General features: G+C 37.6%; 2 protein-coding genes across 4 annotated transcripts in view; both read right to left on the bottom strand.

Moving 5' to 3' along the window:
- Positions 1 to 3971, bottom strand: part of LOC144659542 (uncharacterized) — a 53824-nt gene extending 49853 nt beyond the window's left edge. The window contains exons 1-3 of one of the 3 annotated variants that reach the window (XM_078520001.1): positions 3758 to 3971; positions 2263 to 2282; positions 916 to 960 (exon numbers count right to left, since the gene is read on the bottom strand). In XM_078520001.1, the coding sequence (XP_078376127.1) occupies positions 916 to 960; positions 2263 to 2282; positions 3758 to 3851 (159 nt within the window). In that variant the 5' untranslated portion in view covers positions 3852 to 3971. The remainder of the gene's footprint in view (positions 1 to 915; positions 961 to 2262; positions 2283 to 3757) is intronic. The other 2 variants (XM_078519999.1, XM_078520000.1) reach the window with 2 other exon arrangements.
- Positions 3972 to 7581: 3610 nt separating this feature from the next.
- LOC144659565 (protein transport protein Sec61 subunit gamma) lies at positions 7582 to 10733 on the bottom strand. The gene is made up of 3 exons (XM_078520032.1): positions 10623 to 10733; positions 8250 to 8371; positions 7582 to 7828 (listed from the first exon to the last, which is right to left on the bottom strand). Exons 1-2 carry the CDS (start codon positions 10714 to 10716, stop codon positions 8262 to 8264), a joined length of 204 nt encoding a protein of 67 aa, XP_078376158.1. The 5' UTR covers positions 10717 to 10733; the 3' UTR covers positions 7582 to 7828; positions 8250 to 8261.
- Between the last annotated feature and the right edge of the window lie 2345 nt (positions 10734 to 13078).

Genomic DNA, 13078 nt, shown 5'->3' with positions numbered 1-13078 from the left:
CATAATTTTGAGGAAAAACTTATAGTAAATAAAAGTAGCTGACACCTTGACTGTTATCCAACTGCAGCTAACATTTTTTAAACATAAGAAGCTTGTTAGTGATTATATAGCTGTTATGAATTCACAGACCAAGGATGCAAATAATACATTTTCTTCGTATAATTTTTCAATTGAACAGTAATATTTTGTTTATATTTTTATACTTTTTTTAGATTTCCCTATGTTGTCTCAACAAATATTGCGTTATACTGTAGCGTGATATCACGGATAAACGACTACGATATGCGCGAGCAAGCTTTTAAGCTGCGAGAAAGGTCAAACGGTCTCTTGCTCACAGTGTCCCTTTGTATTATAAGAATTAAAAATTTCTGTCAACTAAATCTTATAGACCCCATCATGTATAATTAGTCTCTTTCGTTTATACATTGTAGTGTTCCATTCTAACTGCACGGAAGTATTTTGCTTTTGTGTTTACGCGGCGATTTCTTGTTAAGTTAAACTTGATTTTCTGTTCGATCGGGCCAAACAGACAAACCGAACCGTTCGTTCGATGGCATAAAGCGATGTCACGCCATCACTTAAAAATGAATGTTTATAACAATATCTGATGCAGGTGCAAATCCAGACCGGTTTGACTGTTTTATGGAAATCGGTCAGATTTTTAAATGATTATATATTTTTGGAGTTAAAGAAAATTTCTAAGTTTCAAGATCAAAAACGCGACTTTTAAGCTTCCAGAGAAATGGTACTGGTCAATAACGAGCATGCTCCCAAGCTTGCTCCTTCGGCCCTCATGTACGTTCGTGTTATTGGAAAACGGTCAGCATTTTTTCTGGATCTGCACCTGTGATGGTATATCTTATGGTACATGAGATGGGGATCAGAGAAAAGTTGCGACACAGATTTTTTGCTTACAGTTCTCCCTTTGTTTCCTTGTTCACCTGCATCACCTTTTAACGCCTGCAGAGCAAACAAGATATGTTAATTTGTCATTTCACATGCAGAGACAGTACTCAACAACTGGTTATTTTATGAAAAATGGATTTTTGTTGAACAGGTTTTAAAAGCTTAAAGCTGATTTCCAGTCCGTACTGCGCAGACTCGGGGTTTGTTTTCGTTTTTGTTTTGAATTCGTTGAAACGTTACACTTTGATGACAGCATACATGAAGTTTTTTAGTCTGCCATTACAGTTCCTTTCGTTCAAGAATTCCCGATGAGCTGAAACGTCGGTATGAAATAGCGTCAAGGTTCTTCTACCCGTTATTATTTGTTCTGCAAGGATATATCTGGCGTTAATAATGAAGAAAAAGGTAAGTTTGTCACGGAATTTTTTAGTTTTGCTTGTAAACATTCCTTCGTGTGAGGCTCACATAAACATTGCCGCCGAGATTGCGCAATACCAACTGGAATTCATCTTTAAGCTAAATTTCGAATGGCTTGTTTTTGAGGCCAAAAATTTAAGAATTTGTAAATCATTTGTTTGTCGCATTATTACAAGTTTAACAAGATGAACTGTTAAAGCCTGGATTTTAACTGTACGTGACAGCAACACAAGCACAAACTGAACACAATGATAACAGCTCTTACATGTATTTCACCATGAAAACGGCTTCGACGCAAGCAAAAGCACAAGCGCATTGCATTTTGATAAATGTGCTTGCAGTAGGCACAAGCACAAGGCGAGGGTCATTTCTTTTCCTTTTCGCGTGCTTGCGCTTGTGCTTGCGTCGCTATAGTGAAAACCTGGCTTAAGTCTACGCTTAAATAAGAGACGTCTAGAGAGTAGCACAACCGAGTTCTAGAGAGTCGATCAGTGCTCATTATTTAAGCTTATATGTACAACAAATGGCATTAAAAATAAAATTACTAAGTTATATTTTGAGGGAAAGCCACATCAGCTCCAGTTTTCATGTAGGTCTTCTTCTGGAATTCAGATTCAGTTACTCGACTTCCCCAAGCCCCTGAAGCAAACTTTTCACTAAAAAAACTCATAGTTAAATCAAACTTGCCAAAAGGAAGATCGCTTTTCGATCTGGAGGACAGAGCCCTCATTCAGCCGCCATGTTGGATTTTGGGCCCGGAAAAACTGGGCACGAAAAGCGTGCGTGACAATAATTGTCACGCAAAATTTTGTCACGCACATAGAACTCATGCGATGAGGAACAGTTGTTTAAAATACAGGGATTCCCGCATAAGACGGGACATTTTCTAACAAATTAGTCTGATCGATAGCGAAAAAATTCAAAAAGTAAATTACTTACCGGGTCAATAATTGTAGGAACTAAAACAGAAAAATCAAGGTTAGTAATCAATCAAACAACTCTTCAGTATTACATTTACACTAAAGCGCAATTACCCTAACAAAGCTATTTACATTTGAAACTGAGGGCTCATCGTACATTTAGTTTGAGTTTTGAACGATTCTAACACTTGTGAAAACTGCCTAGTTCATCTTATTTCATTTACTTACTATTTCCCAGGGCCCCAACCTCGGCTTGATGCGAGACAAAAATGCATGACGTAATCTCGTGACGATTTCTTCAAAAAGCCTTTCAAAAGAAAGTCCTGCTGCAAACTTATGAGTCTGTAAATCTTGTATCAATTCAAAAGCTTACTGGCAGTTTGCATCTATTGCAGAAATTGAGCTATACATCAATTTTTATCAAATCAAAAAGAGCGTATATTTTTTTACTATATTTCTAATCATTGCCGTCATTCCAGGGAGCTTCTCCCTTTGCAGAACCAGCAGATTTTCGTCAAATTTTCCTATAAAAACTGGCTCTATGTTACCATCGATTTCTAAATTCTATATCAATTCTATATATATTTTGGTACGTATCGCGCCACGCGTGGTCTGGGGAACTTGCTTGCGTGGCGAACAGCGTAGAGAATTTTCCATTTCGTGTTATCCGGCGTTGGGTATGAAAACGCGAGCATTTGTTACGCAAATGATTATGCTTTCAAATCAGTTTTCTTCCAGCAATTGGCCTGTAAGTTGCGCATTTTGTATAAGGAAGAATAAAGAAAGCCATGCGAGTTTTACTGAATGGATGATTGTCCATTGGGCCTGGAATGTGAAATCGTAACATGATACGAGATAAACTCGCAGCCGAAAATCCTCCAAACTTACCCAAGCAAGTTCGTGTATATGCCCAACTCTCAAAATATTGTGTCAATAAATATTGTTTTCTTTTCCAGGTACGAGAACTATTGGCATCGAGTAACCAGCTCTCAATAACAAACTAAGAATGAGCTGGAATTTTGCGCCATGCGTCTCAGAGATATCACACCGAACACTTCAATGATCCCCAGTGATCAGAATGCTCCGAGCTTCAAAATTTTACTTTACACGACAAATTGGACAGTACGAACGCTCAACATAGAACCATTTTTTGTTTTACCAGCATGCAAGAAAGCGATTCGTTAAGCATTGGGAGCCTATAACTTCTTTTAACGTGAAGAAAAGTTAATTTCTGTAAGCCAAGATGCAGCTTACGAATACAATAACGCTTTCATCGTGGTCGGTCAAACGAACGGCGAGCACAAATTATCAGAGAAATTGAACCCAGTTGAATGCAATGAAATGAACACTTCAACTAAGAGCTTTCCACATAAATCGACAAGGCAACAGTCCTGAAATGCACATGCAAACGTGTGTCATGTGTTGCGGGAGGAATCGCTTAGCAGAGTCGTCCGTGACCGCAACAAAGCTAAGATCGGAACGCAGATCGCAGAAAGTTAAAGAATTCTACTTACTTTCGCTCCCCATACCACCATGTTGCGCGTGTGTTCTGCAGATCCATAACGTAAGGAGGAGAGTAACCGCTATTCTAGAGGCAAAGAACCCCATCTTTTCAACCCAAGTAGTTTAACAGGGTTGAAGCATGAAGGTTCAATGAACACAGCCCCTGGTCTTGTGCGTGCTAGACAGTAAGATAATGCCGCGTTTGCCCATCTAGGGTATCACACCCCAGCTAGAGCAATCAATAAAGGTTTGTATTGTGTTTCTGTGAAATAGCATGCTTGTCGTCTGGGATGTGACAGACATGTTGCGTATCAAATGACCAGCACGATGGCTGTGTAACACAACGACTGTGTGGGGACGTCTTTCTCGATGTCTTTTGCAAACAGCAAGACAAGCAGAAAATCCTGCCTTGTTCAAAGCTAGATTGGACGTTTCTTGCCATGAGTGGCGAGTTTAAGGGTTCGATAAAGCCAGAATTAGCTAGAATACACGAGCGGTTGAATTTGATACATTGCCAGCAGGGATTTTGACAAGACAACAGAAGTGTAATGTGATAAAGGTCAGGCCTTCTCCAATCAGGTTTCTCTGTCCATGCACAATAAAGAATAGAGAAAAAACTCATTCACACAAAAAAGCTTAGAGTGCTGCGGTGCGCCAGATCGTCGCAATTCCAACTATTTGCTTTTTGAGGACCAATGTGATCGAAAACCATGGACCTGGAAAAAAGATGTATCACACAAAAAGGCTGAAAGATAGAAATTTTCTTGCGGATTTTATTTTTATCCACAAAATGCATCGAATTCCTCACATTTCCAAATAACGTGTTCACAATCGAAAGCTTGGCGTGACATAAAGGAACTGAATGAAAGCTCGTTTGAGAGAATATCGTTTCAAAGGAGGATTGTACTGGCGTGACCTGAACAGGTTCGCGTGCTTGAAATTTACCACAAGAAACAAACATTGATGTTCTGAACTTCGCAATCAATTTTTTTCTTCTTTTTTTCCTGCTTACTTTTTATTTGTTTATTTATTTTTTGTAAAGACAATCAAGTAATTGCTATTATCAATATTGCTTTTTTTTTAGTTTTCTGATACTAAGGAAAGTTCTTTCGGAATTTTTAAAAAGTGTTTTCCTTAGAATGTTTCAATTTAAATTTGTATCACATCTTTTAACTCTTTTCAATTTTTTTTATTTTTTATTTTTACCTTTTGTTACTTTCTTTTTCACATTTTATATATTTATAATGTGAGACCATAGAGACAAAACTATAATGCTCCAAATATTTATTATTTTTCGTTATTATTAATTTCGGCAGAATCGCATCTCTCCTAGCCCTTGGAGGTTCGAATAATTGGGAACCACTGCATATCAGTAATCATTGCACTTTTAGTTAAAATTCCAATTATTTTTTTCATGGTTGAAAAGGCCTTTTTAATATTTAATTTTTTTTATGGACTCTAAGACTTAAAGGAGCATCCTTTTCCCACATTTCAAGTTTAATAGAAGAGCTTTTTTGAGGGCCAATGTAATTTCATAAACTATGGACCTAGACAAAAACCCAGGTGGGGGCTGCTCAAAAAAGTTTTGTGCGGGGAGGCTCCGCCCCGAGGTCCAACCCTCTACCCTTCAATACACCATATTTTGACAGAAAAAGCACCCCTTTGGTATATATACCTTTTACTGAAAGAAGGTACCCCTTTCATATACAGGGCCGTAACCAGACCTTTATCTGAAACAGCATTTCGTGCGTTTTGAAGACAGTTGATAAGGAAGGCAGGTAAAAATTAACGCTGCAACGACAATAATTCTTGGTACATTTTTAAATTCAAAACGTATGTTTAGGAACAGAACAGCTCCCAGCAAAATCACTTTCTTCCGTGCATGGCATTTTCCGGACAAAATTGTCTATGGATTGACATGATCTGGCTGCCGCCTTTCCCTTTTACTCGTTTTGTTCTCTTCGGTCCATTTTATTACGGATTCATCAAGGAACACATTTCAATACTGAGTACCGTGTACGTCCCGAGCAGAACAAGTACCATTCTCCTCTCTTTTTGGAAGCGCTTAGGAATGTTAATTGAACTTTAAACGGTTCAACTATGAAGGACTTTAGGTAGAGTGTATTGTTTTAATTAACCTAGAATCACAGAATTTGGTCCAAAATATACCATGCAAATTTACAAATGGTGGACCTTCAACCCAAAGGACCATATTGAATGTAAATATTTGAAGTAGAGAGATATCATCTACCTTTGTTTATTTAATTTGATTGTTTTTTTCACAATGAGTGGACTTCCAATGCTCGTTGGGGGAGGGGGGGGGTGCGGACGCACCCGTCGCACCCCCCTCCCTACGGGCCTGTAATAATCCCTACCCGTTCATAGACCTATGCGAAATCCCTTACCCCTTTCGGGCGAAGCCTCAGCGCAAAGGCCATTATAGGGAGTACCCCCCGTGACAAAAACTAAGATGTACTGTTCTTCCTATAAAGGAGTGAAAGTGACCACCAATAAAGATAGCAGAAACATGTGAAACATACTTTAACCAGTAGTCATACAGTCCCGGGGGGGGACACCCTGTATATTTTTGGGTGGGGGGGGGTGCCGCTGGGACTCTGAAACCCTCGCCCTATACCACACCATCTTCAGCTGGTTTTGCAACCCTATACTAGAATAGATACCGAAAATCCCTACCCTATCCCAGACTTGCTTCTTTTTAAAACTGCATCACTATAAGTCTTCTTAATGGAAAACCATCTGTCAACAAACGTTTTCACAATGATTTTATTCACGTCTACGGAAGCCTCTTTCTCTTCCGAGTTCCTATACCCTATTCTAGACCAAAACTCTCTGATTTCTATACCCTATCCCAGACTAAACTGCTTGAAAACCATACCCTTCACAACGGCACATACCTATATAGCTCATATACAGTACAATCAGAAATTTGGTTTTGATTTATGTATTCGTTCACAGTGAATTTGGAAAATGTTCACTGGAAAGATGGGATTTGGGGCACTGGGACTGGGAATCACAAACAAAACACAATGGAACTGGGACTTGGGAAAATTTGGCTAAACAATAGGCTGAAAAATGGGGTTTATACCCCCTTCAGGAACTGCTGTCATGTGTTTGATTTTGGTATAAGCAAAGTTGTATGGAAAATACTTAAGAATTTATTATAGCCCAGTGATTCATCCTGTGGGATAATCTGGGTGAGGGTATGACTGTTAATGGTGACTGAAATTTTAAGTTCAAACAACTTCCTTAGCCTGTGAATACAACCGCCTCTCACGCTCCTGACCGGTTTTGTGTTTCATGAGTCTCTTGCAAAACACCAAATCGGTTGGGAGCAATGAGAGGTGGCTGTATTCACAGGCTAAGAATTTAATAGCCCACTGGCTAACTATTGCAAACTTGCAATCTGAATGGCTATGTTGTACTTTAAAATGAATTCCAGGTCAAAATGATTTCAAACTAGTTTGATTTGTATTTACACGCTACAATTTGTTGGCCCAATTTGTTTCAATTTATAAATTTACATGCTGCCACTAGGTGGCCCAATTTTCTTTGCCTTATTTGAATTGCGAAGATGAAAATCACCCCAATTTCTAAAATCTGTGGCAGTGCAACAGATTTTTTAAAATTGGGCTGATTTTAACTACGTAATTATTTTCCTATCAAATCTGGGCCAAATCGTACCATGAAAACCAGACTTTACGATTATTTTAACAAATCTGGAAAAAAATTCATTTCAAACTACAACAGCTACACAGATAACAAAGACACTATGATTGTATGTACCGGTAATCCATGGATAGAAGTGACCATAAAATTCTACAGAAGCACATTTTATTGTACATGGTGTGCTCAATTAGCAAATACATATTTTCCACTGCATAGAACAAACAGCATAACTTTCACAGTACTGACTTTACTGGAAAACACGACAAACAGCAGACCTACATGTATACAAGAATTGGAATCACAAAATAAAAATCTGGACAACTCCAGCTGTGTAATTTATGTAAGTTGACATTGTATTTTTTTCTGGCAGATATAAATTGTCTTGACTTGGATTTCTGAAAAATAAGGAAAATAAAGCATGTCACACAACGACTTACAAAATTACAACTGCAAATGGTTAAGGATCATTTACAACATTTTTCCAGGAAGCACAAACCACACCATTCAAGCCCTGTAAAGGCCTGTTTACACAGGCAATTTTTGACGCACAACTCAATGCCATTTTGTCGTACAAAAGTTGCATGAAGTCTCCTACGATATTGCAGCAATAAAATCGCCATGAAATCATCGCGAGTTTGCACGCGTGTGGACTAGCAGTATAAAATCATCAGGATATCGCAGGAGTTTCGAACCTGTTCAAAACTTGATGCAACTTCGGTGCGACAAAAATTGCCTTGAGTTGCGCAACAAAAATCACCTGTGTAAATGGGCCTTAACAATAATTATATTTTTCACAACACAACAACTGCTACTTACCATACACATGTACTATTGCACTATGATGTTATTGATTGGAATGTGAATGAGTTTGACGAAAAAGCCAATGAATCCCATGATAGCAAAACCAATGGCAGTTGCAAGGGCAATTTTCTGGAATTCTGCAAGCAAAAAGAGAGAAAAATTTGAGTCTTCTCCCTGGAATGCTGAGATGATCTAATGACCTGTTTACTTGAAATTGCTACAGTGTACATAAATGGGGAAGGGATGCAAGGACTTTATTGCTGCTATTGGTGATGAAGAATAAAATTTTTGCAATGACTTATTTTTGCTTAAGGTGGCCCGCAGGTATTTACCGTATTTACCCGTGTATTAGTCGATCCCGTGTATAAGTCGACCCCCTATTTTTGAGGCCAGAAACTAAGTTTTTTTAATTTCTGCTAAATTTTCTTGAAAATTTACCTTGTGTTTCTTAGATTTTCGTTTCAGGTAGAGATACTTAACGAAAAAATCACAGCAAGTTTCAATGTGATGTTTATTATCCAGATTATCGTACTTACTCGAGCGTTTTAACAACACGTGTTTATGCAGGCATTTTGTCCACAATTTTTGAAACAGGCTTCTAAAATCAAACACACTTAATACAAACGAACCTTTCTAATTGTGGAGAGATAGTAGCAGCTTAAGAAGACAAGCAAAACACCAAGAAACACCAGAAATCTTTGAAAACCACTCGATAAACAAAGTGCCAAGCTTGCTTGGGGAGCTTGGTAACCAAGCTACAAAACGGTGAGGTACTGGTAACTGATAACTACACGTGCTTGCATCATGCCAGGTTACTAAGTAGCGAAGTTCGAAGCGAGAAAGATCATGCACAAAGATGTTTTTCTCGAGTGGATTTACCAACTTTATTAGTGGAAAATGACAGCTCTTTATTCAAATCTTATGCCAGTGAGTCTCTACAACATTCAGGTTTATATTAAGCGGATAAATCGTAATGAATTTTAACTTGAAATGCCAATTTAACGACACAAATAGCAGTGAAAGGACATCGTAACCTGTACTGTTGTTTATTTAGATGTTTGTTAACATATTAAAACAAATATTGTTATGTTAATTATGCAGGATTTATTAAATTGGTACTTGGGTCGAAAATTTTGACCCGTGTATAAGTCGAGGGTGATTTTTTGGACCGATTTTTAGGTAAAAAAAGGTCGACTTATACACGGGTAAATACGGTATGAGGCTGACAGTTCCCTTTTTTAAGCATGTTTTAAGACGAAAAAAGGGAAGCGATTGCTTAGATTTTTGAGAATCTGAAAGAAAAATCCTTAAATTATATAAAATGATAAGTTTTATAGCGACCAAACGCGATTTGTTTAAGTTATGGGCTATTTTCGGAGCAGGCCGTACAGATCATATGATAAGACCCTTTTAGGTTCTTTGCTGGCAATTTTCTACCTCAAAATGAAATATTTGAATCAGAAAATTAGGTAAATGAGTAAGAGAAAGCGTTTCAACTGAGAGTGCAAGATTGCGTTTGTTTGCATGAGTCTTGCACTGGATGTATGAAGTTCGAGAGCTCTGCAGAGGTATGATAACAAGAGTAGATGTTTGGGAGAACAAGGAAAGCTGATAATTAGGTTCACAGTTGTTTTATGTTCTCCCAAACTTCTACAAATGGCTCCCTTATCCTTTAGAAATCAGAAAAGCAATAAACACACAAAAAATAGTTTTGTGTTCAAAGTTATAATCAATGGTATTAAATAAATCACAGCATACATAGTATTTTGTTCACTTCATAAAATGGAAATTGGCAAGTAAACTTTCCCAAGAGGAAACATGTTACAACCTTTTACAGCTGAAAGGCTCTTTGTTTAAGATATGTGGATGGCAATCCACTGTATGTTTATAGAGGTAAAAACAGTTTGAACAGAAGTAATAGGAAATACATGAAGAAAAATAACGAACTGAGAAATGCTACAACAGTTCTCCAACTATACATTTATTTCTTTATGTGAATTCTGATTCATTTGGTTAATTTGTACCGGTCCAAAGTGGAAGTGAATACATAAATACTCGCAAACCAAACGTTGCAAAGTATGCTACATAATAACGGCAAGGCTTAACATGAAGAAAATGTATATAAAAAATTTCTGAGTTGAAGCACAGAAACTTACTGAGCGGTTTTGGGCCGTAAAATAACGATCAGAAAGTAAATAAGCTTACGTTGGTGAATAAACAATATAAAACTCTAGTCAAAAGGCACGATAAAGCTTATAAAAAAAGCTTTAAAACTTCGTGATAAATCAACAAGAACTCCTTCATGACCACAAAGGACATGATGAATATGCTTTCGCATATGAAGAGTAAATACAGTAAAGAAGAATGAGTAGAAACAACAATATTAACCTTTTCTGTCGGGCTTCGTGCATCTTTTCACAAGTCTCATGGAGTCCTTGGCGAACTGCTTGCATGGCTCAAGAGCGTTCGTAATCTGGTCCATTTCTCTGTGTTAATTTCTGTCGGATAAAAAGAGAAGGGTTATCAACACATTCGTTGGGATTTAAGGGTACTGTTCTAAGAAAACGGAGAAGAAATCAGTGTTTTTCTTACCGGAATTTTTTTCTCACAATAGATCAAGAGATGTCGTGTCACTAAAAGAGAAAGAAGAAAAGCTTCTTGTTGCATTATGGGAAGGAAATTATATTCCGCTGACCAGTGAGCAGGCTCAACTGTATATGAAAGGATCCTTGTTCCCAGGCTTTATGAGGCTTTTTGCTCGCAATCCTCCATAAGAGGGAACATTTTCAAATCAAAACTTTGTAAAGGATTTACCAGGCTAAAAAACAGGTGGAAATCGATCATCGGGAATCGAATTTACTTTCAATCTTTTTGAAAAATATTTCTTGTTCAGGCATTTAATGCCTATAGAAATGTTAAAATGTAAATGTTAAATGCGCCGATGATTGAAAGTTTTTCCCAGACGTTTCGGGGCTACTGCCCCTTCTAGTTCTTCGGTGGAAAATGTAACGACAGTTCATTTAATGCCTAGCCTAGTTCTATTCATGACTGCTGGCGTTCCTGCACCCCAGTGTATGCATGAACTTTTTTAAGAAAAGAAAAAAACATTTTTATAGTACTTAACTGAAATAACATAATACGGGGAAACATGATCGAATTTATAATAAACTGAAAAACACACAAAAAAATTAAAAAACAAACAAACAACCGGTCATGATAATGAGTCAAAGGATAGCCACAACAAATGATCACGTGTTGTAAGAAAGGAGGAAACAGAAACAACTAAATAAAAGCACTTATAATTTACCCTCTATTGCCCGGGGGGGGGGGGGGACTCGCATATGAAAGTGACGGGGATGCTCGTCGTCTCGCTTAGGGGTGTAAATTTCGCACTTTTGGTCTCGCTTAGGGTGTTCCGGGAAAAAACGCCCAAAACGCCAATATTTTTAGCCATAATGGTCTCGTTTAGGGTTACACACGAAGAAATATACAAATATAAACTCCATTCTTAGTTTTTTGGTATCTTTTAGGGGTCAAGAAAGGCTTGAGCCACACCCAGATTGGTCTCTTTTAGGGGTTCTTTTAAAAATTTCCGACGAGCATCCCCGTCCGTTTCATATGGGAGTCCCCCCCCCCCGGGCTCTATTGTGTTTATAATGCATAACTGACTTACCCTGATTGGTCAGGTCATCCATTCTGGCCTCTTTGCTTCCTTCTTTCTGCTTCTTTTTTATTTTTGTTTCTTTATTTTCATAATTTCATACAAATGTTCACTTAGACATATACAGTCGCAATTGAGTCTAGGAATAATTTACAAATTGCTTCACTTTCGGCCTGCATCATTTTGCTCTGATTTTGAATTGATTGCGGGCATTGATTTGGCCAATTAAAAGCTATCAGTTAATCCATCTAGGCCCTCTTTATAGAATAACTGGGCCGAGACGAAAACTGCCGGAAACGTTTGACCCTTTCTGTGGTCTCATACAGTACATATATTTCATTTTCCATCGATCGGCCGAACTCAGTTTCCAAAGCTAATAGAAAACGGAATCATTGCCTGTCTTTCTCTTTCTCATGTGCTTCTTCGTGATCACCCTAGCCTCGTATTAATCATCTTTTAACACCTTTTTGAAATCACCCACAAGATCTTTCTACTAAATTTCAGTGCTGGATTGCTTTTTCACCCGACAGACCGCCCCACTTTCACAAGAGAGAGAAGGCAGAGGGCATTTGGAAAAAAGCATATTGGAAACGGGCCTTTGGGAAAAAACAAATTTCACTGATCAAAATTACGGAACGTATCTATGAACTATGCTAGAACGATCCAGAGATCGACAGAGAAAAGGCATGCATTTGAGTTTGGTTTAAGTATTTTTTTTTCCTGCCGACTCTGAAAGATTTCTGAGACTACAGATTATTGAATCTCGTATTACAGCTATTCTTTTATTTTATTGTTGTTTAATGATAATTTTTTTTTCAGTATTTGTGGGCACTTGTGTTATTCTGAATTTAATAGAATGTTATTCAAAGAATATGACACGCCTTTGGTCAAAGGCCATGCATCGCAAAAATGCATTTTTAAATTTAAGTATTTTTCCTAAGCCGATCCGTGACCATATAATCGGTGTTAAAATACTGAAGTTTGTTAAATACGTTTTGGTTTTGACCATTTAGGGGCACTACCATACAGACATAAACTTCAAATATCTGTCCAATATCAGAAATAAATATTGAACCAGCGGACCATTTATTACGAGTGACATATGTCAAGTTAGTTGATGAAATGTACAATAAATTCAATCATAATATGCAGTTAAATATTTGCTTTTACGGACGAAAAATAA

The sequence above is a fragment of the Oculina patagonica genome, chromosome 7, assembly GCF_052425735.1.
Source record: "Oculina patagonica isolate OP01 chromosome 7, crgOcupat, whole genome shotgun sequence".
NCBI lineage: Eukaryota > Metazoa > Cnidaria > Anthozoa > Scleractinia > Oculinidae > Oculina > Oculina patagonica.
This window is presented reverse-complemented; position numbering and strand designations above follow the sequence as displayed.